The sequence below is a fragment of the Megalobrama amblycephala genome, linkage group LG22 (genome assembly GCF_018812025.1).
Source record: "Megalobrama amblycephala isolate DHTTF-2021 linkage group LG22, ASM1881202v1, whole genome shotgun sequence".
In the NCBI taxonomy this organism is placed as follows: Eukaryota; Metazoa; Chordata; class Actinopteri; order Cypriniformes; family Xenocyprididae; genus Megalobrama; species Megalobrama amblycephala.
Genome location: NC_063065.1, coordinates 10,795,858 through 10,821,705, shown reverse-complemented (window position 1 = coordinate 10,821,705; position 25,848 = coordinate 10,795,858). Strand labels below are relative to the sequence as shown.

General features: G+C 34.5%; 2 protein-coding genes across 5 annotated transcripts; one reads left to right on the top strand and one right to left on the bottom strand.

The window, feature by feature from the left end:
- The first annotated feature begins 46 nt into the window (after positions 1–46).
- On the top strand, positions 47–9,848 carry zdhhc23b (zinc finger DHHC-type palmitoyltransferase 23b). 4 transcript variants are annotated; one of them, XM_048173945.1, is made up of 6 exons: positions 47–399; positions 501–587; positions 2,377–2,554; positions 3,884–4,618; positions 6,332–6,499; positions 8,419–9,848. In XM_048173945.1, the coding sequence occupies exons 3-6, from the start codon at positions 2,418–2,420 to the stop codon at positions 8,690–8,692; spliced, it is 1,314 nt and encodes a 437-aa protein (XP_048029902.1). In that variant the 5' UTR covers positions 47–399; positions 501–587; positions 2,377–2,417; the 3' UTR covers positions 8,693–9,848. The 4 variants fall into 4 exon arrangements, with proteins under 4 accessions (XP_048029902.1, XP_048029904.1, XP_048029903.1 ...); XM_048173947.1 differs by lacking the exon at positions 501–587 and having other exon boundaries at positions 3,884–4,576; positions 6,341–6,499; XM_048173946.1 differs by lacking the exon at positions 501–587 and having other exon boundaries at positions 3,884–4,576.
- ccdc191 (coiled-coil domain containing 191) lies at positions 9,724–25,139 on the bottom strand. Its single transcript, XM_048173938.1, has 16 exons — positions 24,915–25,139; positions 24,432–24,470; positions 21,865–21,994; positions 21,612–21,770; positions 20,732–21,134; positions 19,850–19,994; positions 19,374–19,564; positions 18,930–19,173; positions 18,427–18,857; positions 15,712–15,803; positions 13,359–13,441; positions 13,183–13,284; positions 12,624–12,767; positions 11,922–12,074; positions 10,308–10,462; positions 9,724–10,106 (listed from the first exon to the last, which is right to left on the bottom strand). Exons 1-16 carry the CDS (start codon positions 24,987–24,989, stop codon positions 9,935–9,937), a joined length of 2,718 nt encoding a protein of 905 aa, XP_048029895.1. The 5' UTR covers positions 24,990–25,139; the 3' UTR covers positions 9,724–9,934.
- Between the last annotated feature and the right edge of the window lie 709 nt (positions 25,140–25,848).

Below are 25,848 nucleotides of genomic sequence, written 5' to 3'. Positions count from 1 at the left end.
TTTGGTAACCTTGACATGAAAGTAAAAATCATTTAGTAAAAATACAGTTCGTTCAGTAAAGTTTATTATCAGGAAATGAAAGGGTTAGTTTGCACTGACGTCAGGAAGATAAAGGCAGTCTATTCGACACTCGCATTCACAGGGCGGTCAAGCGCGCGTGCTGTGCGCGGCTGCAGTTTATTTATGTTACGCGACTTCCTGGTGCTCTTCGTAGGTTTGGGCTGCTTTAGTTTTTCTTGTGCAGCTCCTCGTAGACTCTGGAGTGTGGAGTAACCTGTGATGGAGCAGGGGGGTAAAAAGACTAGAACGTTCCGATACCGAAAATGAGACTGACAGCTGATGCTCACACTGACAGCACGTCCGAAAGGAACTTCTTCTACAATATGAATGTTTTGTGCTGTAAGTACGAAACATAGCATGCCACATGTTACGTTTGACATGTCTCTATTAGTTTATTTACGTATTATAATGAGTATTTTTTGTTGTTTGACGTGTTCTAGACGCCCAGTATTGTCGTTTATCAGAACCTCATCGCTTTACATCCGACGAACTTTCTAGTCTCGTAGCTGCGCGTAAAAATGTGTTAGGTAATTAAATATGTTTATATTGAAAATATGTTCAAAATGTGCTGCCATATTCATTCTTTCTTTCTTTCTTTCTTTCTTTCTTTCTTTCTTTCTTTCTTTCTTTCTTTCTTTCTTTCTGTCTGTCTGTCTGTCTGTCTGTCTGTCTGTCTGTCTGTCTGTCTGTCTGACTGACTGTACTGTACTGTACTGTACTGTATGAATGTACAGCCAAGGTCATGGGTTCAGTTCGCCTGTAAATGCATGAAGAGATTAGTTGTATAGGTCTGTCTTGTATGCTTTGTAGCTTTGGATAAAATGTCTGACAAATGCATAAGTGTAAATATGTGTAAATATTTATTTATTTATTTATTTATTTATTTATTTATTTTTGTTTTTAATGATAATGACTAATAAAAGATTATATTATGCACATACTTGTTTGAATGTTCTCAAATTAATGTTATTTTTTATTATCATTGATACAGGCCTACACTGTAAAAAATGACCGTGATTTTAACAGTAAAAGACTCTAAAAATGCTGCTGTGAAAAACTATTAATTGGTTTACAGAAAGTTCCCGTACTATATACGGTGAACATAATGTAATTTTACGGTAAAATACCGTTAAATTCACAGTTTTTGGAAGTGAAAAGAACAATTCATTGTATAATTTACAGTGAAAAACCGTAAATTGACATTCCCACAATTCCCTGCGTGACACTTCACATTTGATATATTTTCGTTGAAATAACTCTGTTTCTTCTTAGTTTTTCTCAATTTTTTTCTAATCAGTTATGTACATTAGGGTTTTATGTTACACCTAATGTTGTTAATGTTTATTGCATTTTTAAAATTTCACGTGTGTTACCATGATGGTGTTTAGTGTGTGTGTGTGAATGACACTGTGTGCATCTTCTATATGTTAGTGTTGTCCTTCTCAGCTTGTGGAAAAGCTGCTTGTGATGAACTTTGATTAATCATGTGACTCTCATCACCACTGTGTTTGGTGATTGTCAGTGTATTATAAAGGTGCAAAACAGATATTAGTACTTCATTAGGTTGGTAAATTAACATTAATATCAGTTAATGAAATGTTATTTTACTGTAAATTTAACAGATTTTTTTTTTTTACGTTGCTACCGTATTTATTACGGTAAAATTCTGGCAACCACAGCTGCTGTTTTTTTACCGTAAATTTAACAGATTTTTTTTACAGTGTACTTTTATAGTTTTAAATATTTTTGTGGTTTGTCATTTTATCCATATTACTCATATTATTTTTTTTTAAAACATGTTTTTTTAAATATAAGTTTTTATTAAGTTCCAGTTCATATATTTTGAGTTATTTTAGTTCAAATTAAAACATAAATGAGAAATGGCAATTAGATGGAAAAAATAGTTTCAGTTTTATATTTTATTTCAGTTAATGTTTATTTCAAGTCATGGAAATGTTTTTAATATTATTATTATTTTGTAGGGTTTTAGTCTTTAAGTTAATTATAATAACCCTGTCTCAAATGCACAGGCCTGCATCCATTAATGATTCATCTTCAAATCAATGCTCTTCTCCCACACCGTTAAACATAATGCGACTCAAGCATGTGCAAACTATCTATAGAGGCCTCATATAGAAAATATTGTCCCAGATAGTGGATCCTCAGGGATACCTTTACATAGAGGATATTCTAGGATATGTCAGATGAATGACCAATACAGTATACAGTGTATATTTTTGTCTGCCTATTAGTCTGCCATATGAGTCTAATAAATTGAGACATGTGATCTGAAATTTAAATTTGGTTCCCTCACAGGACTGATATCTGCCCTCACCTAAGTTTTATAAGTTGACATCATGACGAAGAGATCCCGTCGAACACTAGATCAGGATGATGCTCTGTGCTGTTGTGAGTTCATTGATCGTCATGGCAGGCGCAGTCACATGGCAGCATGTTGCTGTGACTGTGAGGATTTGGATGATGCTTGTGACAGGTGAGCGAGGGGCCGCTAAAATAGCACTTTCGATTCATAGATTTCTACTTGGGGTGTGTTCACACTTGTAGTTCAGTTCTCTTGTTTCATTTGGTTCAGACCAAAAAAGAAAATTATACATCTAGTCCTGGTTTACTTAGCATTCACACTGTCATTTTTAACATCAGATCTAAAGATATAAAGCAAAAGGAATAAGGATATGGTCACAACCAGATTTTATAAGCTATTTTTGAGACTTTCCGACCATCTAAAACAATGCTGTGTGCTGGGCCAAATGTGCTTGTTGTATGTGCAGAGGTGGCATTTTAAAGAAACAGATGGAGGCCCCCCATCATTCAGTCAAACGATTCGTTTAAAAAAAATGCTGATTCATTAGTAACGAAACGTCAGTGTGTTGCTTGGAGACACACAATGGCTCTGTGGATTTGTTTGTTACTATTTTCATTCATGAAATAAAGCAAAAATAGACAATGTTCTAAGTCTAAAATGAAAGTCACCCAACATTAACTTCTTGTTTATTGAACTGTTGTATAAAACCAATAGGCTATCACATTGGCAATCCTGCTGATATTCAGGAAAACAGCACTCTATATCCTTTTATAAATATTAAAAAACAAGAACTCATACTAGGACATTTTTGCCCCATATATCTTGAATTTTGGGGGCATTTTTATTATATTAGGTGCCATTTTTGCCCCTAGCCCTTGTTAATTTCCATGATGGTGAGGGGCAGGGCTCTTTTTCGAGTGCTTCTGTTGCGAGGCCCATTTTAAGTGAAACGGGTGAAACATAGCAAAGGCTGCTACTGTCTATGTACACACATATAGTGGTATTTTAACCAGCTGAGAACTCAAAAACAGCTTATGAAATGTGTCAAGGAGTCAAAACAGACAACAAGGAGTCAAAAAGGTCTGCTGCAAGTAGCCAGTGTTTTTGACACCTGTACAAAACGGTAATGGGCAACGTAGCTCCTATCATGAGAAAAAAGCAGGTATTTTTGAACATTCTATCCTTTCTAGGGTCACATCTTGTGACATCATGTCCTGTTTTTGGTTTGTTGAGAATGTCTTTGGTCCATGCTGCATTCATATTTCAGTCAAATTGCACCAGAGTTAACTTGGAACCCCTGAAAATGTGGGTCTCGGTCCACTTGTTTGGTGCGCACCATGGTTCGGATGTTAGCGTTCACACTTTTTCAAATGAACTGAACTCAGAGCAGTCGCACCAGAGTTTGTTTGAATCAAACCAAACCTTCCAAGTGTGAACACACCCTTAAATATAGTAAAATGTGTTAAATGAAGAATATGATGAGAATATTTTATTTTCCAGATGGATGAAGAAGGCGCCTCAAAATCCAGACTCCCTGTCTCGGGTAGTCGCCACGATCAGTGATCGTCTGCGGGTGCCCTGGATATCTGGTGCTCAACAAGTTGATCTGTCATTGATCCCTCCTCTTATTCTGCTTCCTGTTTTTTTGCACATTGCAGCCTTGCACTACCTGCTGGGTATTTTAGTGCTAACAGCATTGCCCATCATGGTTCTTTGGTACTACTACTTCACTCATCGAAAGAAAGGACGCACTTTATTCTTCCTCAGCCTCGCCCTCTTCTCCCTCTTCTACATGTTTTACCTCTTCATCACCGAAGTCGTCCCTCGTGGTGATGTGAATCATTTTCAGTTGGGAGCAGTGATGGCGGGTGTTGCTCTTACGGTCATTTCTCTCATAATCACCAAGAGGGGGCCGGGTTACGTAAGGCCTCATCCATCTGACACTCATAGTACGGTGACCTATCACAAACCACCACCTGATGTAGATGCTGCCTATCTAAATGGAGAACGGCACCAGGTGGTGATAGCCAATCATGCCGGTCCACCTGAACAAATTAGTGAATCTGGTACAGCACAGGAGAGTGTTCAGAGGATGAACTGGTGTACAGTATGCAAAGTGGTGCGTCCCCCGAGAGCCGGACACTGCAGGATCTGTGGAGTCTGCATCCTGCGTCTGGACCACCACTGTGTCTGGTGGGTTCCTTATTCAAGAGGGTCTCAGTCATTATTATCTGGGTAAATTTCATCTGCAGATAACTTGTTTGGGTCATATTTCACGAAAAAATCAAAAGAAAAAAATCAGGATAAAGAAAATAAAGCATGCAATTAGCACCATTAGTATTTTTTGCACTGTTTGTCCCCAAGTTCTCAATATTGCAGCACGAAAAAAAAAAAAAAAAAAAAAAAAAAAAAAAATATATATATATATATATATATATATATATATATATATATATAGCATTTTGTAATTTGTACATTTAATTTTAAAATGTAGTAATTAAATTTTTATTTATTTAATTTGCATTTATATATATATATATATATATATATATATATATATATATATATATATATATATATATATTATAGTATTTTGTAATTTGTACATTTAATTTTAAAATGTAGTAATTAAATTTTTATTTATTTAATTTGCATTTATAATATATATATATATATATATATATATATATATATATATATATATATATATATACCAAAATTTGTTCAGACACCTTGAATAATTCATTCATTAATTCAGTTTATTCACTATAGTTTAAAAAAATGGTAATAAAATATGATAAGATCTCAGAGTTAAACTGTGTCAGAAAAAAATGAATATTACATTTATGAATCTTACTAACACTTAAGCAAAACATGGTCAGGTCAAAGTGTCTGAATAATTTTTGGTTCCAAATTTACTAATTTTTACTGGTAGTCCACTTTGTGACATATAATATCCAAAAATTCTTCATAGTTTACTTTATTTTGCTATCCTCAATTACATAAATGAACTATAGTTCACTAGTAAAAATATATAAAAAATATAAAAAATGTCTGAATAATTTTTGGTTTGACTGTATATATATATATATATATATATATATATATATATATATATATATATATATATAAATGCAAATTAAATAAATAAAATGTAATCATTACATTTTAAAATTAAATTAAATGTACAAATTACAAAATACTATATATATATTTTGTAATAAAATTATATAAAATATATATAATGTGCATTACTGAAAATCCATCAAGAATCCTCAATTATAATTATAATCATTTTTGTAATTAATAATAATTTTATAATTAGAAATATAAATGTAATATGAATTTTTGAGAATATTTCAATTTAATTTGTCTTTGAAAATAATGTCACAATACAAAAAAAGTTAATGGTGCAAAAATATGGTACATTATCATGCAATATTTTTCAAGCCTATCAAATACACACATTAGCTTTACCAGCATTTTGAGAGATGATTTGGTTACTGACCCATTTTTAATTTGCCACACATCCTTCAAACTTCTATCATTAGTTATACTGGTGAAGTCCTATCTGCATATTCTTATACTTTTATCTTACCAGAAACAAAGTCCTCAGTGGAATTAAAGAGAGTGCACACAGACCAGTTGAGTTAGTTAGCTCATGTGCTGTGTACTGAATACCCTCACTGATATGATGATACAAGCAATCTCAGAATTTTCCAGCTGTCCATTTATTATACATAATGGATTAATATGCATCAAATCTGGCTTTTAGTGTCCAGCGCAGCTGTGAAACATCTTGCTCTTCATGTAAACATATGTGTAATGGAGACAGACAGTTGATCTCATCTCACCCTCTGCATTCTTCTTACTCTGTGTAACTAATATGTGTAAATGAATCTCCAGGTCTCAGTTCTGTGTCTTGTTGGTCATTTTGGTTTGTGGTAGGATCAACAGCTGTGTGGGACAAGCCAATCACCTCAGTTTCCTTCTGACGCTTGTTTTCTTTCTGCTGACGTCGCTGTACGGGATCAGTTTGGTGCTTCGCAGCGTGTGTCCTCATCAGAGTGTGATGACTGCACTGCTCTACTGTCCTGACGTCTACAAGCAGTACAGGTGTGGAGCCAACAACAAACACACAAATGCTGTTTTACCCTCTGTTTAAACCTTTCTATTCCCCACCTCTGTTCCTTCCAGTTCATTAGTTATTCATGAGAAAAGATGATTTTTTTAAATATAAAAGTCACTTTAAATAGTAAATTTAATGGAATTTTGTTACCTTTCTGTTTGTGTAAACTGCTCCAAATGCACCATGTCAGTATTTAGCAGAATCATTAAGGGTTAAGAGAACAAAAATCTGGCTTTCCCAAATATACACTGTGTGCAGAATTATTAGGCAAGTTGATTTTCTGATCATATTTTTTTTTCCAAGCACATTTTACCAATTCCAATCCACATTAATTTTAAACTACTATTAATATTGTTTTTAATAATTTATAAGTGATATATAATTGTTCATGAAGGCTGGAAATGAAAAACGCCTTATATTCAGGTGTGCAGAATTATTAGGCAGGTTTTCTTTTACAGGCAAAATGAGCCAAAAAAGAGATTTCAATCAGACTGAAAAGTCAAAAATTATTAAATACTCATGAGAAAGACGCAATACTAATGCAATACTAGAAATTGCAAAGTTAAAGCATGACCATTGGACAGCAAAATGCTCATTGGGTCAGCGGGGTCATACAAAAACAGGTGGAAAAGAAAAGACACATGTTAACTGCAAAATAATTAAGAATTAAGTGTGAAACCATCAGGAACCCTTTAGTCTCCAGCGCCACCATTTTCCAGAACTGCAACCTACCTGGAGTCTCCAGAAGTGCAAGGTGTCAGGATCTCAGAGACTTAGGTTAGCTAAAGAATCCTAAAAAATGGCCTGCTCTTAATAAGAATCACAAGCTGAAGTGTTATAAAATACATGAAGACTGGGTTTTTATAGGCCTTATAGACAGACAGCTTGAGAGTGACTCCTGAAGGACCAGCACCACATCCTCTTGTACCACTGTTTGAAGAATTTATCTTCCAAAATCTGGCAGTAAGGTGTGGGAGTTCACTTTTAGTCCATCTCTTATCCTGAAATGTCCGTCTTGCAGAGATGGACTAAAAATGATCTTCCAAAACTTACTGCCAGATTCTGGAAGATAAATTCTTGCCTGTAAAAGAAAACCTGCCTAATAATTCTGCACACCTGAATATAAGGCGTTTTTCATTTCCAACCTTCATGAACAATTATATATCACTTATAAATGATTACAAACAATATTAATAGTAGTTATTAAGATTGATGGTGATTGGAATTGGTAAAATGTGCTTGGAAAAAAAATATGATCAGAAAATCAACTTGCCTAATAATTCTGCACACAGTGTAATCTGCCATTATTCACATAAACACTTAGTCTTGCCTAAATTATGCTATTCGTAAGACAGACGTTCTGGGCTGCAGTGCTATTTTAGTATTAAAAAAAAAAAAATATATATATATATATATATATATATATATATAAAAATATATATATACTATTATAGCATTTATTAATATTTTGAATTAGCTTTTATTTTAGATTTTCAGTTTCATCTTAATTTTCATTTAAAGGGATAGTTCGACCAAAAAGAAAAATTCTGTCATCATTTTACTCCCCTCAAGTTGTTCCAAACCTGTATAAATTTCTTTGTTCTGTTGAACACAAAGGAAGATATTTGGAAAAATGTCAGTAACCAAACAGATCTCGCCCCCCATTTACTAGCATAGTAGGAAAAATAAATACTATGGTAGTCAATGGGGGGGGGGGGGCGAGATCTGCTTGGTTACAAACATTCTTCCAAATATCTTCCTCTTGTTTTATACAGGTTTGGAACAACTTGAGGGTGAGTAAATGACAGAATTTTCATTTTTGGGTGAACTAACCCTTTAAGTTTTTATGTGCTTAATATAACATGTTAATAATCAACCCATCTGTCTTCATCTTTCTGTTGGTCAGTTCTGCTCTCTGTTTCACCTGTGCCTGGTACAGCAGTTTAGTGACAGGAGGTTTGCTGCACCTGCTGATCTTACAGCTTATCAACGTCAGCTTCAACGTGACCGAACGCGAGGCACGCCTGGCTCTGAGAGAGAAAACCGGTCGCAGCCGTCTCTGGGGTCTAATCATCGACACTGGCGTTTACTCCCGAGGTTTCCGTAGTAATTGGACTGAATTCTTGACCATGAGCAAGGCTTCAGAGTCATCAAACCATAAACCATCAGATCTGGTGTAGACACTAAACTGGCAGTGTCTGCTGATGGAAAGGTCTGACTTTAAAGTGAATTATCACTCATATACTACAGTGAAGTATAATGTTGTGCTACTTAATGCCTTCAACATCCATTCCAGAGTCAGTTTTATGGCTCCAAACATTGTGGTCAAGGCCTCATCAAGAGTCAGTTGAATGTTGTGGATCAGTAGATGGCAGTGTTGTAGTATATTACATCTCTACAGTGTAATTCAACATCGAGTGCATCATTACTCAGGATGATTTGCCGTGGATAGTGATTACACATGACTTGACATAGATATTATGTGAAGTTCTCCCTACATACTAATAAAAATAAGAATTAATACATTCATTTTGTTCTTTTAATTAGATTTTTTTTCTAATCAAAAACTCTTTTTAGTCATTTCACTCAGAAGGAACCATTTATAGTTACAGTTTTTACATTTATAATAAGGTTTCATTTGTTAATTTCAACATTTACTAATACAATTTTAAAATCAAAAGTTATCTGTATCTGTTAACATTAGTTAATGCACTAGCATGAACGAAATGAATGTATTTTAATTAACAAACAGAATAAATGCTGTAAAATATATTGTTTATTGTTAGTTCATGTTAGCTAATGTATTAATGTTAACAAATGAGACCTTATTGTAAAGTGTTACCACGAATATGTATTTCTGGTTTACATCCACTGCTAGTTTGATCAATTATGGATTGTCTAATATTTGTTCTCTCGACTCCAAAGTGTCTTATATATGAATGCACATTCAATATCAAACTTTATTTAGTGCCTTTTGGGACATCAGATGTGATGCAACAGCACACAGCTTTAAAACTGTCATCTCAGTATGAATGTTTAATGTTGAGCTTCGTGTTTGTTGTTTGGGGTCTTTGTGTGTGTGTTTTCTTTTCATGTGCTTCAATTGGGGATAAATCTGTTCTGCTTACCATCCAGCTACCATTCAGTGTTTTTGAATCAAAGTTGGTTTCCTTCCATTAAAATGCCTTTTGAGCACAGAAGCAGATAATGAAACACTTCAAACTCCGGATGTTTATTTGTCTCATGCGAGACGGTTTATAATGTAATGCATTTCATTCTACAAGTTGTTCAATTAAACTGTACCATGGACAAATAAACAAGCGTAAAAAGATTAAACGCGGCGGCTCATCAAGCTGCAGATGTTGTCAATGTCATTTAATGATGTCATATAAAGCTTGGTAGTTGCAGCCTGTGTTTGCTGGTTAAAGAGGATTTACGGAGCGCCACAGGGAGTCCATAGGGGAGGCGCGGAAGTCAGGCAAAATCTCCGCCACTTTACGTCTGAGTTCATCTCTGCGTGCCTCTCTTTCTTTCTCCTCTCGCAAGACAACAGGAAGACGCCTCCAGCCAGCAAAACACTTCTTGACAGCTCTCCTACATAGTTCAGAGTACCAAAGTCAGAGCAAACTTGCTTTTATTTTTCTAAATACTGCAAATGCTAAATAATCCAAACAAATTCTTTTTCTACTACACAAGTTCATCTTTAGATTTGGTCTTATGGTGCAGTAAAACTGTCACATTCACACTAACTCGACATTCAAGATGAGGTAAAGAGAGAAGGGGACATATATTGACCTGCTGTGGTGCTCCTCTGCCCGCTGCTCATTGTCCCAGGCTGTTATTCGCTCCTCTGTAGCGTGATCTAGCAGTGCCGTGAACACCTTCCTCTGGGTGTTTATCTTGTGGAACCGCTCGGCTCGTGCTTCCAGAATACAGCGCAGATCTTTTAACTGGTAAGTATTGAAATGAAAGGTAGAAAATTGCTAATACTTAAGGATAGGGGTTTATTAATATCACTAACCCTAAATATTAAACTTGGGCACATAAATTAGTGGTGAGCTCTTGGGTTGGGCCAGTAAGAAACTACCCAGAAAAGCTTGGTGGTGAGTTTTGGGGATAACTTCAGAAAATGTAAAGATAATATACAATATAGTATAAAGATAATAATAGTACGTTTAATTTTTATGTATTAATTTATTAATATTAATCAAATTTTCTTGTATTACAATTAATACAATTATTTATTGATGTCTATAAAGAAATATATATATTTAAATATAAAAATCTATATTTACTTGTACTTTTTTAAACAAACAAATTAATATTAAAACAATGAATAAATTATATGTATTTTATTTATTATAAATTAATTATTTATTAAGACCACAATACATTTTTTTATTAAAATATCTCAAAATATCTAATTTTAATTGAATTTATTGTAAATAATAAAAAGTATTTATATGTCTATATATTTACATTTATATATATGTATATGTTTTATTAAATAAGATAACCTTGGAGGTGACTTTTGGGGATAAATTCAGAAAATGTAAAAATCTATATAATGACACATTTAATTTTTAGATATGAATTTATTAATATTAATCTAATTTTCTTTTATTACAAATAATACAATTATATTTACTTGTACTTTTTAAACAAAGAAATATTAATATTAAATGAATGAATAAGTTATAAATATGTAATTTATAATATTTAATTTATTATAAATTAATTATTTATTAAGACCACAATACATTTTTTATAGAAACTAAAAAATCTTACATTTTAATTGAATTTATTGTAAACAATAAAAATTATTTGTCTATAAATAAATGTCTGTATATTTACTTATATTGATAAGACTATTTTCAAAAAAACAATATTAAAATAAAAATATTGAAAAAAAAAGAATAAATAATAAATATTTATTTAATTTATTATACATTTATTAAAAATATACATTTATAAAGACACATTTTGTACCAAATTTCATTTTAAGATGTCTCAAAAATGTAATTTATTATAAACAATACAATTATTTATTTATACGTCTTTAAATAAATATATATCTGTATATTTAGTAAGGTTATTTTTAAATAAACAAACAATTAAATATTAATAATAAGAAATAAGACAATGAATAAATAATGACATTTATAAAATTAATTAAATTATTTATTTGTAGTAAATCGATAAGACATTAATAAGACATTAATAAGATAAGATATTAATAGTAAAATAATGAATAAAAAATGATTATAAATGTATTTATATATTTATTTATTTATAATAAGTTGATAAGACACCCTGTGGCTATACCAAATGTCATCATAGACATTAGGTTGTCTCAAAATCTGAAGCTTTTCTAATCATTCACAGGTAACGCGTGTGTGGCGTTTTTACCCTTTTCCAGCTACACACAGCCCTCTGAAGCAGGATCCGGTGATACAGCTGGTTGGCACTGGCCTCTCTCTCTGCGTGGGCCTCATCCACAGACTGCCGCCAAGAGCAGAAGCAGCTTCTCTGCAGAGCCAGAGTGCAATGATCCACCGCTCTCTGGAGGAGACCGAAAAGGCAAAAGCACCTGAACATAAATAACTGTCAGCTTTAATTAACAGTGTCATCATCTCATGCACTGGTTCGCAAACTTTCCCTGCTGACTTCCTGTTGGTACTGTAAAGATAAAGAGGCACATGCAACTAATTGGACCTTGAGGTTTCTGCTCTCATTTATGTGGATCAATATCTAAACAACAATGCAAAGTCTGAATCCAAAGCAATTCCATCATCTGTTTCTCTCTTTGTGTCTCTGTCCTTGTCAATCTCTTCCTCTCAGTCTCAGATATCCGCTCTCTGTTAATTTATTTTGAAAACAGGTGGTTGGCCAGGTGGAAAAACGCAACAGTATACTGTAAACATCATTAAAATTTGGGGAAAGGACCAAGAGTTAATGCAAGGCAACAGCTGGTCTTCCTGTCTGTGTATGAGCGGCCCATAACTCTTTGGATGAATAATTGAGCGTGCGAGTGTTTGTCTGGAAAGCAGGCAAATGGCCTGCATTGTTACTGTAGGGCATGAATGTGTGTGTGTTTGCAACACCACTGACCTGTGTGTTGACATGGCTTTGCTCCAGCAGGCGTTTCCATGGTGCCAGGCCTCGGTGCAGTAACAGGGTTCTGAGGTAGTGTTGGGACGCCCGCTTTGACAGTTCTTGTTCCCGTTCTGCTCTCTTCTGCTTCTCAAGCTCCCTCTAAGTTCATTACATGATGAATGCATAAACATGATGAATAAATAAGCCACTTTTTACATTTTCTAGATGCGCTTGCTTATGTAAAACTCGTTGGCTATATGCTGTTGCCAAGTTATTTTGAATGCTTTTTAGCATATTGCTAATCAGTTGCTAGGGGGCTCCAGGTGGTTGCACTCTGGCATTCTGGTCCCTAGATAAGGCTTGGGATATTTTTCACCCATTTCATTATCCTAAAAAGCTGACAATCATCCGAACGAGCTGAAATAGTTACTTATAAAAGTGAAAACACACCTCTCCTTAACAAGCCAAGCCATGATTTGAGGTATCAGCTGCCAGTTAAATAACAGCCACTAATAATAACATAATCTAATTATGTAAAGCCTATAAATCCATGATAATGTGTTTCGCCACAGACCTTCCTCTGCTGCCTTTTCTCTTCCTTCTTCCTCTCTACCTCCTTTTGTTTCTCTTCTTCCTCAGCTCTGAGCCTTTCCTCCTCGGCTGCCTTCATTTGAGCCTAAAGAACAAAAAAGGAGAGGTTTGTGTCATCGTATTCACTTATGTCCATCCCTCAAGAGAAGCATGTCTTACCAGTTTCTCCTCCTGCTTCTGTCTCCTCTGCTCCTCAATCTCTCTCCGGCGCTCGGCGCGCTGGCGTGCTCGTTCCTCCATGGCTGAAAGAAACATGAAAAAAGAAAAGTGAGAGACACAGTTGGGGGGAGACAGAGACATCAGTTAAGGGTGAGATTAAAGGGTCACTGTGAAGTTCTGCTGTATGTTCTTCTGATCTTATGGTTCTGTGATACAAGACAAGTTTGTTTTTGTGCTGCTTGCATTTGTATTCATGGCGGCATTTCATGTCATACCACCCGACTGTTTTTGCTCAAAATCCCATCATTTGTAGTATCAGTTAAGTCACATATTGCAACCGGGATCAGAAATTAACCAGGACTTGAAGCAAAAATGCCAACAAAAGTGACAAAAATGTTCTGGATATTTAAAAAATGGGGGAAAATTACCCCTGTAGCATATCCCGTTTTTTTATTACATAATATTCTATGCTGTCACGAAGAGTTAACTAGTTATCAGTTTACTTCCTCTGTAGACATTGTGCAGCTAATATACAGGTTTTTTTAATGGGGAAAAATATTAAATCAGTTCTGAAAATACAAGCTCACCAAAGTCAAGCTCACTAGAATGAGAAAATTATAACATTAAATTTAAACAATTGTATTAAATAAACATAGACTTATCTTATTAATTTTTAATAATTGCTAAATTATTAATTTAAAAATATCTCATATGCAGTGTTTTTTATGGGGGAAAATGTTGATAAGTTTTGAAAATACAAGCTCACCAATGCAAAGCTCACCTAAATGAAAAAATGACAAAATTAAATAAAATCAGACATTTCTTATTAATTTTAATAACTTATAAATTAATTAATTATTTTAATATTAATTTACAAATAGTTAATATGCAGTGTTTTTATGGAGAAAAAAAAACTTAAAATACAAGCACACCAATGTGAAGCTTATCTGAATGAGAAAATTATGAAATTAATTTAAAGGTGCAGCGTGTCAATTTTAGATCTATTGACAGAAATGCAATATAATATACATAACTATGTTTTCAGTGGTGCATAAAGACCTTTTACAATGAACCATTATGTTTTTATTTCCTTAGAATGAGCCATTTCTGTCTACATACACTGCGGGTCCCCCCTCCATGTCAAGTCACCATTTTGCGTCAGCATGTTTCTACAGCAGCCCTAAATGGACAAACTGCTCTACAGAGTGCGTTTCGTCACTATGTTGTTGTTGTTCTTCTTTGTTGGTGTTTTTAGAGGCAGCTTGCATCGTCACTAAGTTGAATACGCACAAAGAAGTAGTAGTAGTCGTCGTCTGAAGCAGAGACCATTCTTTGTTAGAAGAAAGAAGAAACCTCATTGCTTGACTGGCTACTCTCTACTGTCTCAGACGACGACATCTTTGTCCTGTGTCGGCCACCGTAGCTTTTCTATGTGCTTCGAAAGGAAGAGGTGAGCGGTGGACTAAACAATTCGCAACCTCACTGCTAGATGCCACTAAAATTTACACACTGCACCTTTAAAATTATATTCAATAAACATATTTTTCTTATTAATTTTTAAAAATTAAAATTAAATTACTTTTAATTTTAAAATTAAATATGTTTTAAATATAAGGAATGATATTCAATAAAATGGGCTAAAATAATTTATAAATCATTTATTTTATTACAAATATATATATATATATATATATATATATATATATATATATATATATATATATATATATATATATATATTTAAGTGTAGGAGGTGGAAAAACACTAGGTTACACAATCACCATGTACAACAGTCTCTGATTGCAATATGAGGCCTTGCGTTTTGGGAGGAAAAGTTTGGATCAGATCTGAGCAGGGCAATAGCTTGTCAGTGTTTCACTTTCAAAACCTCATCTCTGCCAAGGCCACGACAGTCCACCTCGCAGATTGAGCAATAATATCATAAATGGTGGATGTTTTTGTAGAGTCGATAGGGTCTTTTACTCAGCAGGATATTGAGTTGTGGAGGCTGTTAACAACCTCCCGCTGAGAGACGCAGACATGTACACCAACTCCCTCAGATTCTCAAACAACCCTGATTATCGAACAAATATGACTTTGCATTCATCAACAATGAAACTCGAGATTTATCACATGGAGGAGCTATTGTGCAGGTTTGGTATTGTTCTGGGCTTGCATAGTTTTCGCACAAGTGGATTATGAGTGTATAGTGATTATGTGCATCTGTATTCAATGCATTTAGTATCAGAGAGGATTTAAATCTAGGGCATAGCCATGAAATTCATTTTCCATGCTTGGAACCACCATAGTGACAGTTTTTCCAACTGCTTGATTGTGTATGTGTATGACTGACCTTGTACTGTAGGATGGGGAAGTGCTGAACGATGCAGAGATGATTTTTGGTCAGTGTGGCTGCTGGCGTTATCCCCTGAGGCAGTCTTTGTTCTGGGATTGTAAAGAGCATGAATATCTTTGTGATATTGTGACTAATAACAAATATTCTGTCTCTCCCACACACACACACAAACACAGACAAAGATACAGACACACACAGACCCCCCCACCCCCCAACCCCACACACACACACACACATGGATAGAACAGCAGTGGGAAGTGACCCATTGGTGAAATCTAGAGGGATTACATTGAGCACTTGAATATTACATTCTGTATTTATTCTGTTCTATCCATGCAAAGGATTAATCTCATGAAAAATGTCAAGAAAGTTCAGCATCATATTTCACCCCAAAATCGAAAAAAAGAAAGAAAATATGGCATTATATTTCAAACAAATATAATTAATCCTATTTTTTAGATTTTTTGCATTATGACATTATTTTCATGCCAGTTAAGCACATTTGAACCAAATTCATCAATAGTTATTAGCCTACTGTAAAAAAAAAAAAAAAAAAAAAATCTCATTCTCAAAGTAATAAATAAAAATAAATACTATACAATAAAAATAATGATATTGCAAGTAACTCAGTATAGTTCAAAAGTTTGGGGTTGGTAAGACTTTTTAATATTTTTGAAAGTATGTTATGCTCAACAAGGCTGCACATATTTGATCAAAAATACAGTGAAAATATTGTGAAATATCATTATAATTGAAAATAACTTATTTTTAAATGTAATTTATTCCTGTGATGGCAAAGCTGAATTTTAAGCATCATTACTCCAGTCTTCAGTGTCACATGATCATTCAGAAATCATTCTAATATGCTGATTTGCTGCTCAAGAAACATTTCTTATTATTATCAATACTGAAAACGAATGTGATGCTTAATATTTTTGTGGAAATGTTTACACATTTTCTTTAGGATTCTTTGATGAATAGAAAGTTTAAAACGACAGCATTTATTTGAAATTGTCATGATCACTAGTGAGAGTGCCCTATCAGCCACTAGAGGGCACTCCAACCCGGACTCTTGTTTTCTACACTTGAACTTCATTTCCCAGAACTCACTTCCCGGACTCATTACCTCTTCATTGCACCCAGCTGTCTTGTGTTATGTTCATTAGTGTCTGTCTATTTCTACTTGGGTTGTCTTTGCTTTTGTTATCGTGGTTTCATTTCATGTCACCGGCTTCTGTTTTGTCTCTGGCTTTTGTTTCTGTTTCATTGTTTATTATGGACTGTAATCTGGATTTTGACCCTTGCCTGTCTGACTACGAGCTTGGATTACTCCATTAAAGATTGCACTTGGATCTCACCTTTTGTCTCTCTGCCAATCCGTGACAGAAATACATTTTTTTTTTTTTTTGGTAACATCATAAAGTTTTTACTGCTACTTTTGACCAATTTAATGTGTCATTGCTGAAGAAAAGCATTAATTTCTATTAATTAAAAAAAAAGAAAAAATCTTACTGACCCCAACCTATAGAACGGTAGTGCATTATATGTAATAATATATTTTTACATTAATTTACTATGAATAATTGGCGTCGCACACCTGTAGGTGACAGATAGGTGCGTAGGAAAAAAGACCGGTATAGTCAAAATATGAAAAAACAGGAGAATCCCGCACACTATCAACTTGCAAAGCAATAAAAAAAGTGTTTTATTTTTACTTTTTTTATTGCTTTGCAAGTTGATAGTGTGTGGGATTCTCCTGTTTTTTCATACATGAATATACTAAAATTATATTAAATCAGGGCTGTAACCACCATAGGCATTGATATAATTCCAATAATTGGAAATGGCCAAATTGCCCCCCCCCACTCCATTACACACTGCTCTGTTTGTTGTTATGATGCCAGTTTGTTTAAAAAGTTACATTTTTAGGCAGTGTAACAGTGTTTGTCAATGTCAAAATGATGGCCAATCAGATCAAAGAAGGCGGGGCTTACTATTAACTGAGGACGAGTGTGAATCCCAATACAGCGCTTTTAATTTTTACAGTGAAAGGGTCCGTGCGTGGTAAGATATAAGTATCTGAAAATGTAATATTTGACAGCTGTTTTATGATGGATCTGTTTAATGACCCACAGTAACATACAGTAATGCAAACTACTCAACTTTTTTATGGAATTTCTCCATTTTGAATTGAAAATATGCAATCATTTAAATGATGTCATTTATAACTAAATGTGATGAGACAAGACCTTTTTTTTTTCTTTTTTCTTTTTTTACATTTTTGACATATTAAGACATATAAACAAGAGTGAATGTGTGAATATTTTTAAATAAAATATTATTTGCAAAGAGTTTAATTGGACTACTTCACAACCTAGAACTTATTTTACCATTCTTCTTTCTTCTTTATTCCCTTAAATCCCTTTGAATTCATTAATTATTTAATTTTCTTTAGAAAAAAAAAAACTTTAGTCCCCCACAATGTTCAAAACATGGTTACAGCCTTAATTTAAATTGTAACATACATTTGTAAATTATAACTGTAAGTGTAGAAAATAATAGTATTTGCTAATTGTAATAAATTCATAATTTTTTAATTGTAGTTCATTATTTAATTTATTATGAATAAAAATGGGGGAAGGAGGGCTGATTATCTTTATACAAAAAAAAAAAAAAAAGATATTTGGAATATGCTACACACATATGACGTACCTTGGTGTTTCTGCACTTTCTCTTGCAGTATTTGTGTTGGGTTTAGGTGGACAGCATGTGCTTATAGCTCCAGGAGGACCTGTTGCTAACAGTGCCGATTTCTCTGCCTCGTGTCTCAGTTCCAGAATGTTCTGTCTCTCTTGCAGTTGCTGAATCTGCTCCTGTTGCTCTTTCAGAAGGCGCCTCTGCTCTGCTACAGTTTGCTGCAGGGCCACATGGCCGTGTTTGAACTGTCCACCGCCACGCTCTGCACTTCCACTTCGGGTGGTCTGCTGCTGTTGCCCCTGACGGGCCCGTCGTAGCTCAGCCATTGAGAGAGCGGCATGACGACGCGTTACCTGCCAGGCTTGGGTTGGTGGGGCCTCCGAACGGCCTGTGCTTTTAGTGGCTTGTACAGTGGGTGAACTGCTTTCTGGAGCCACTGGCACTTCCTGTGGTGGGATAAAGAGAGTTTGTGGAATAGTTTCATCAGAATAGAAAAATATTACAGTGCATGCCCTCACCTGATGGCTGATGTGTTCTGTAAGACTGAGCGTTTCAGGTGGGTTGGTAATTGGTGGAGATTTTTCTGCCCCTAGTTTCCCAGAAGCAGCCGCACTGATCAAGGCAGTCATTTTACGTCGGGTTTCTTCTTGTTGTTGGAGAAGCTCCTTGCGATGAAGTTCCACCTGACACCACACACGCCAATCACTGAGGCAGCGCCTCAAAAGCCTCCTGCGGTCACTCTCCACCGCCTGCTGACTGCGCCTGTGGGAATGACAGATATGACTTGAAACCAGTCTGACTGCCAATGCTGCCAAGATGAATGAAAGCTTTTAATTAACCTTTAATTAAGCAATTAACATGCTCTTTTAGTCTAATCGTTTAGTTAAAGAGCTTTTTTCTTTCAAATGTTTATCAAGCCCTATGTTCACAGTGACAGGCTTTTATAAATCGAGTTCTTCTACCTGTGCTCCTGTCTGAGCTCTTCTTCAGTCCTTTCAGCCTCTTTCTCCTCTCTTTTGGCCCAAACAAGAGCCCGCCATGCCCGCCACGCCCTCAGCTGCCTCCTCCAATCACACAGCGCCGCTGCCTTGCCCATGCGCACCCTCCTCTCCATTATCACAGAGTACCATGCTGTAAAATGCCTGCGAATGCACTAAAACATATATGCAACCAATAAAAAAAAACTTTATTTTACAGTACGTGCACTTACTTGCACTTACAGTGTACTTAGAAAGTAGTAGGCAATACAAGGTAACTACATAGGTTAAGGTTAGGTTTATGGGTAAGTTCAGGGTTAGCTAGTTATAACCTAGTTATTATAATTACTATAAAAAGTACATAGTATGTCCATGCGGAATAGAACCGTGAAATAAATTGCTACCCAAAAAAACGAAGTATTCATTGCATACAATATAATTAAACTGTAATATCTTCTAACCTGCAAATTGAGAAGGTAAACTTTGGCTTCCAGCTTCTTCAGCTTAAGTTGAAGGTCTTTGTTCTGTTTGTTCTGTGTGGAATTATGACATTTTGGAATGACGGCGCTCTTAGTGGCCCTTTGTTTCTGAAGCTTTTCCCTCTCCCTGTATAAGATTGAAATTAAAATGTCATGCAATCATCTCTTCAAAAAATTAAATGCCATTTAAATTGGAAAATGATATACAGTGACCCCAAAAAGTGTCTGGACACTTAAAACACACTTAAAAATGTATTCATGTCATTTCATTAAATGAGAAAATATCAAACCGAGTGACATTTATTTAAAAAAAAAAAAAAATAGGACAAACACACTCTTCAAGAAAAAACATCAAACATATTTCACAACAATATGTTTGTTAGGTTTTAAACTATAATGCTGCACTTCAAATTAATACCAATGTATTTAGACTCTTTCTGGTTGGCTTCAGGGTCCAAGGGGCCCCAAGCAGTGAGAAATATAGAAATTTATCCTCATTAAATGTATGACCTGATCCTTCTAACTAGGCTACTTTTCACCAACGGTCTTGTCCTAAAACCGCAATTGAGGAAAATACAAAGTTAAACAACCATGCATATATTATAGAACAACTGTAGTGAATATACTGGGACATTTGTGCCCCAAAGCCCCATGGTCCTTTGAACAGGCCCTGGTATGAACTTAAGGGGAACTGACTTCATACAATCACTAAAAATCACCTTGGGCAGTAAAAATGAGAAGTGAAGTTAGTTGTGAGAAAAGTTTTAACATCATTAGTTTGCAGATGCCACTTTGTTTGATATTTCGACATTCATACATTTTTAATAATGGCTCGAGTGTCCAAAACATTTGTGATTGTTGTACATGTTTCGTGCAAGCTGCTCCACACTCCTCTTTTCCTCCATCTCTCTACGCAAGCGAATCATCTCCTGCTGTATCAGTTCTTCCTGTCTGCGTGCCTGCTGTCTCTTCTTTCTCTGCTTCTCCTGCTCCAGTTGCCACGCTTCCTCTCGCGCCTCCTTAAGCGCGTCCTTCTCTTTACGCAGTTTGTCAAGCTCTGCATCTCTGCGTATGCGGTTCTCCTTTACCTGCTTGTGACGCACCTCCATAGTGATGCTAGGGTCCCTCCATTTCTTCTTACTCAGTTCAGAGTCTACTTTTAGGTTCTCCATTATTCCAAAGTCCAACACCTCGGTTTCCATCAGGTCCTGGAGGAAATTGTGCACTACGGAATTATCCTCTTCTTGCTCTAGATGAAAGTACATGTCTAAAAATCAAAAAGAGAAACTCCAGTTTAGTATTAAATTATTATTAACTATGAAAAAATTGTTCTCTGTAATTGAAATAAAGCTGAAATAAAATATAATACAAATATTGATGAAACACTTAAACTCAAAAAACATAAACGAAAATTAGAAATGTTACAAAAATTACTAAAACTGAAATAAAAACAAAATTACAGCTCTCTCTCTCTATATATACACACACACACACACACACACACACACATATATATGTTTATATATATGTAAATACAAAAATGACAAAAGAACAACATTTCTGAAAACTGAAAAAAAAAAAAAAAAAAAAAAAAAAATATATATATATATATATATATATATATATATATATATATATATATATATATATATATATATATAAAGCATAAGCCTAAAATAACTATGGTTTAGGATTTCATGGGATCTTTAAGGTAAACTTAAAGGAAAACTATTTTCATTTGTACCATCAAAGTTATTATAACTATGTTGTGCGGTCTTAACAAGTTGTTTGCATTCTGAATCATCCTTTTTATTGGAACTCATCTCCTCTTCCTCTTCGTCATCATCCATTTCAAGCTCCAGTCGTAATTTCTGGTTCATCCATTCACTTAGAATAGACTGAGCTATGGAATACAAGAATAAGGACACATCAGTGTGGTTTTGATTTAAAAATCTGCATATGTATTAAGTGCTGAATATTAATTGATTAAAGACTACCTTCACTGTATGCATCATCATGATCCTGTAGCTGCTCAACGCTCTGCAGTGCCATACTGTTTTTACCACCATGTGGTTTCTTCATTGAAAACACCTCAGCTACAGCAAACTCTGAAGCCATCTCCACCCTCTGAGGAGAATGAGAATACAACAGAAATTTTAATAATGAAAAAAAGAAAATTGTATACATTAACTCAGACACTGCATCTCTTGTGAAAAAGTACACTTTAGCATACTTAAAAAAAAAGAGAGTACTTATTACAGAAAGAATATACTATAAGTCCTCATGAAATCTAAATTGACAATTCTTTTTCTTTTTATGGAATATTGCAGCATTTATTATAAATGATTTATCTGTTTTTGAAATTCATGTGCATCATAATATTTAATCAAAATAACTTCCTCTCCCTCTTGCAGTGACACCTCTTCTCTGATGACTTGTTTACTGGCGTAAGGGTGAGATCATGAGATCTCAACAATAGCAAATGACTAATATGCTTTCGGATACTTTCGGAATGTTAATTGCAATTAAGCAAAAATATTACAGTGTGCACTTTTTTAAAGTGTACTTAAGTACAGTGCACAGCATAAATGAGTACACCCCCTCTGAACAAATACAAAAGATGTATTTTCTTTATGATCACTGATACAATTCATGGAAAGATGGCAAAACTAAAATGTATTAAACATATACATAATAAAAACTGAAAAATATATGTCATTAATAGCCATAAAATAAGTAAATTAGCCAATTTTGTTTAAATTAAGGATTGGAGAAATGAGTACACCTTAGATTTAATTCAACAAATGTATAATATTATAGCACTTAGTATGCCCTCCATAATTTTGAATATACTGCTCTGACCCTTCTTGGCACGGAGTGTAAAAGTTCATGACAAACACATCTGACCAGTTTAACTCCTGGATGATGAGCTCCTTAAATGCCCTGATCTTTAATGGGGAGTGTTGCTCAACTCGTCTCTACAGAATCCCAAATAGGTGCTCAAGAGTGTTAAGATTGAGTGCAATCCATGTCCACAGAAGGTTTTTCACTTTGGGAGAATGCCTCATTGTCATGTTGAACAATTCAGGGAATGAGGAAAAGGTAACATCTTCTGTTTCAAGTTTGTGTATTAAATTACACAGTGGTGAGGGAATTCATGACAGCATTGATAAAGCACAACTCCCTCACACCTTCAGCACTCATACATCCCTATATAAGAGCTTTACTACCACTGAACTTTACTGTGGGAACCAGGCACTTCTCACTGTACTCCTCCTCTAGCAACACCAGAACATTTTGGATGCTGTTAGATCCAGAATGATTGATTTGGTCTCATGAGACCAGAGGATTGATTCCCAGAATCTATATTTTGTAAATATGGGCTTTGGAAATGGCTAACTGACTTTATTTTGTTTTATTTGGCTACACTATGTAGTTCCAGTGAGAACAACAACCATGCATTTCATTCCTGCAGGCTGCATCTTACTCTGTGAGATAAACAGTCACTCTTTCCATAGCTTTTGCTGGCTCTGAGACACTCGCTTGGTATGTCTCCTGCTCTTTGTCTAGCAAAAAAATCCCTCATCACTAAATGAAAGCTTAAAATGAAGACCTGATTGTTTTTGAATTTCAAATTGTTTTTGAATTTCTGTGTTACTTTTGCTATATTTTCACACTTCAAACAATGATTTGGTAATCCTCTTTTACCACTGTCCTCTTTTATGCTAAGAAATAAGTCTCCTGACAGTTTTCTCCCAAGTGCTTCCATTGTTGTCAGCATTAAGAATGATTCAGTGGGCTATATAACACTTTTAATTGTCAAGAAATTACTTCTCTTTAAATGTTTTGGTTTAACATACTTACCTGTTGATCAAACATTGCCTTAAACTTACACCAGAAAAATTGTATTTCATTTTATTTAGTAACTTTTAGGAGGGTGTAGTCATTTTTGCTACACAACATTTTATCTCCTTGATAAGAAAATCTTATTTTCCTGAATAATTTTGACATGCTTCTTTGGTAATTGATTAAGCAGACTTTCTGGAACATTATATCTCTAAAGAACCCTAACATGTCTTCTAAGTGGGGGGGGGGGGGGGGGGGGGTATTCATTTATGCTGTGCACTGTATGTTAAGAAAAAGTAATGAAAGTGCTTCCTATTTAAGAACGCTTAAAGGATACTTCTGTCAGAATGTCGATAACCAAAAAGGTGATGGGCCCATTGACTTTCATAGTATTTTTTTTTTTTTTTCAATACTATGAAAGTCAATGGAGCATATCAAATGTTTGGTTAACCGTATTCTTCAAAATATCTTCTTTTGTGTTCAGCAGAACAAAGACATTCATATAAGTTTGGAACAACTTGAGGATGAGTATTAGTAAACAGAATCTTTATTTTTGGGTGAACTATCCCTTTAAGTGATTATTTCATTAATATTATATTATCTGCAAGTATAAGTCCACATTCAGTATAATTAAGCACACTTCTTTTTCCCAAAGGAAGACATACATACACATTAATTTTTCGCATGACATGTATTCAAATGATTGAAATGTACTTACCTTCACCCACTGTTTTATGTCATTCTCATTCAGCTGCACCTGCAATATGAGATATGAATTCAGCTCTGCCCATTGCTTCAATTCAAAAATAGACTGAGTCATCAAAAATGTATTACTGGCTTCTCTACAGTCATAAGCTGATAACCTAATTTAAGAAGTTTCCAGCCTTGTTGATGCCTGAAGTTGACATAAATTGAATATTTTGTCACACTGGCCTGACACATTTAAACCCTGACTAAATATGCCGTCTCACCTTAAACTGGCTCTATTGCGGGTTTGCATTGCACATTTGAGCTAAATTCTTCTGCTGAGCCACAAATCCATTCATTCATTATTAATAACCAATGTGCATGACCGAAGCTAACCCGAGTGTGACATTTATTTAGATTAATACCTCTGGCTGAATATTGTAAAAAGGAAACTCCACTACGAATATAAATATGTGAAGAACTGAGTGAGCAAAAAGGAAGAGGTTTTACTCGCCTTATTACTGCCTGGTGTTTTAGTCTTTGTTGTTTTCCAACGAAAAATATCCGGTCTGTGTATGGGAGATGCCATGGTCGCTTGTACTTGGGCATGTGTTTAGATAGTAATATAATATAATATTTTCACATGTTTGAAAAGTCTATATAGCAGCAATTTACAGTATGGGTTATAGCTTCATCAAAACGTACTTCAGTGAAAAACTTTTCACGCTGCAATGGAATTGTGGGATTTGTAGTTTGCGCAAAGTGACGTAGCATGAGTTGGTGCCTAAAAAGAACTACTTATCCCAACAAGAACTGATGAAGACTGAAGCGTCTACTTTGAAACCATGGAAACAATAATGTTACGTCGGTTATGATACCCATGAATGAAGCAACTACGGTCAAAAAATTTTTAAGAATTACACTCACTCTACTACTATAACTACTACTTTCCCTGAGCCAATAGACACTCCTATAGGTAAAATATGTTTTTCAGGAAAAAAAATAGAAACAAGAAAGTTAGATGCCTGTTTCTTGAAGATATTATCTCAATATCTCCTGCAATCTTTTACTGGAATAATTTATTTAAAAATTTAAATTGGAAAATGATCTTTACAACAAAAATATTTTCTCACCAATAAAGTAAAAGAAGTGTCTTTCAAAATAATAAATACATTTTACCCTGCTAAATATTATATGATTAAATATAAAACCAATATTGATACAAGATGCTCATTTTGCCAAGTGAACACAGAAACTGTCTATCTGTTTCTATACTGAACAACTATGGAAAGATATTGAAACATTTATTAAAGTTAATATACAACAAGAAATATCTGTAACTTTTAAAGATATTATTTTTGGCCACTTTGATTCTGATTCTAATTAAAACAAAGCTTGTTTTATTATAAATTGAATTTATTTTCTTGGCAAATTCTTTATCCATAAAT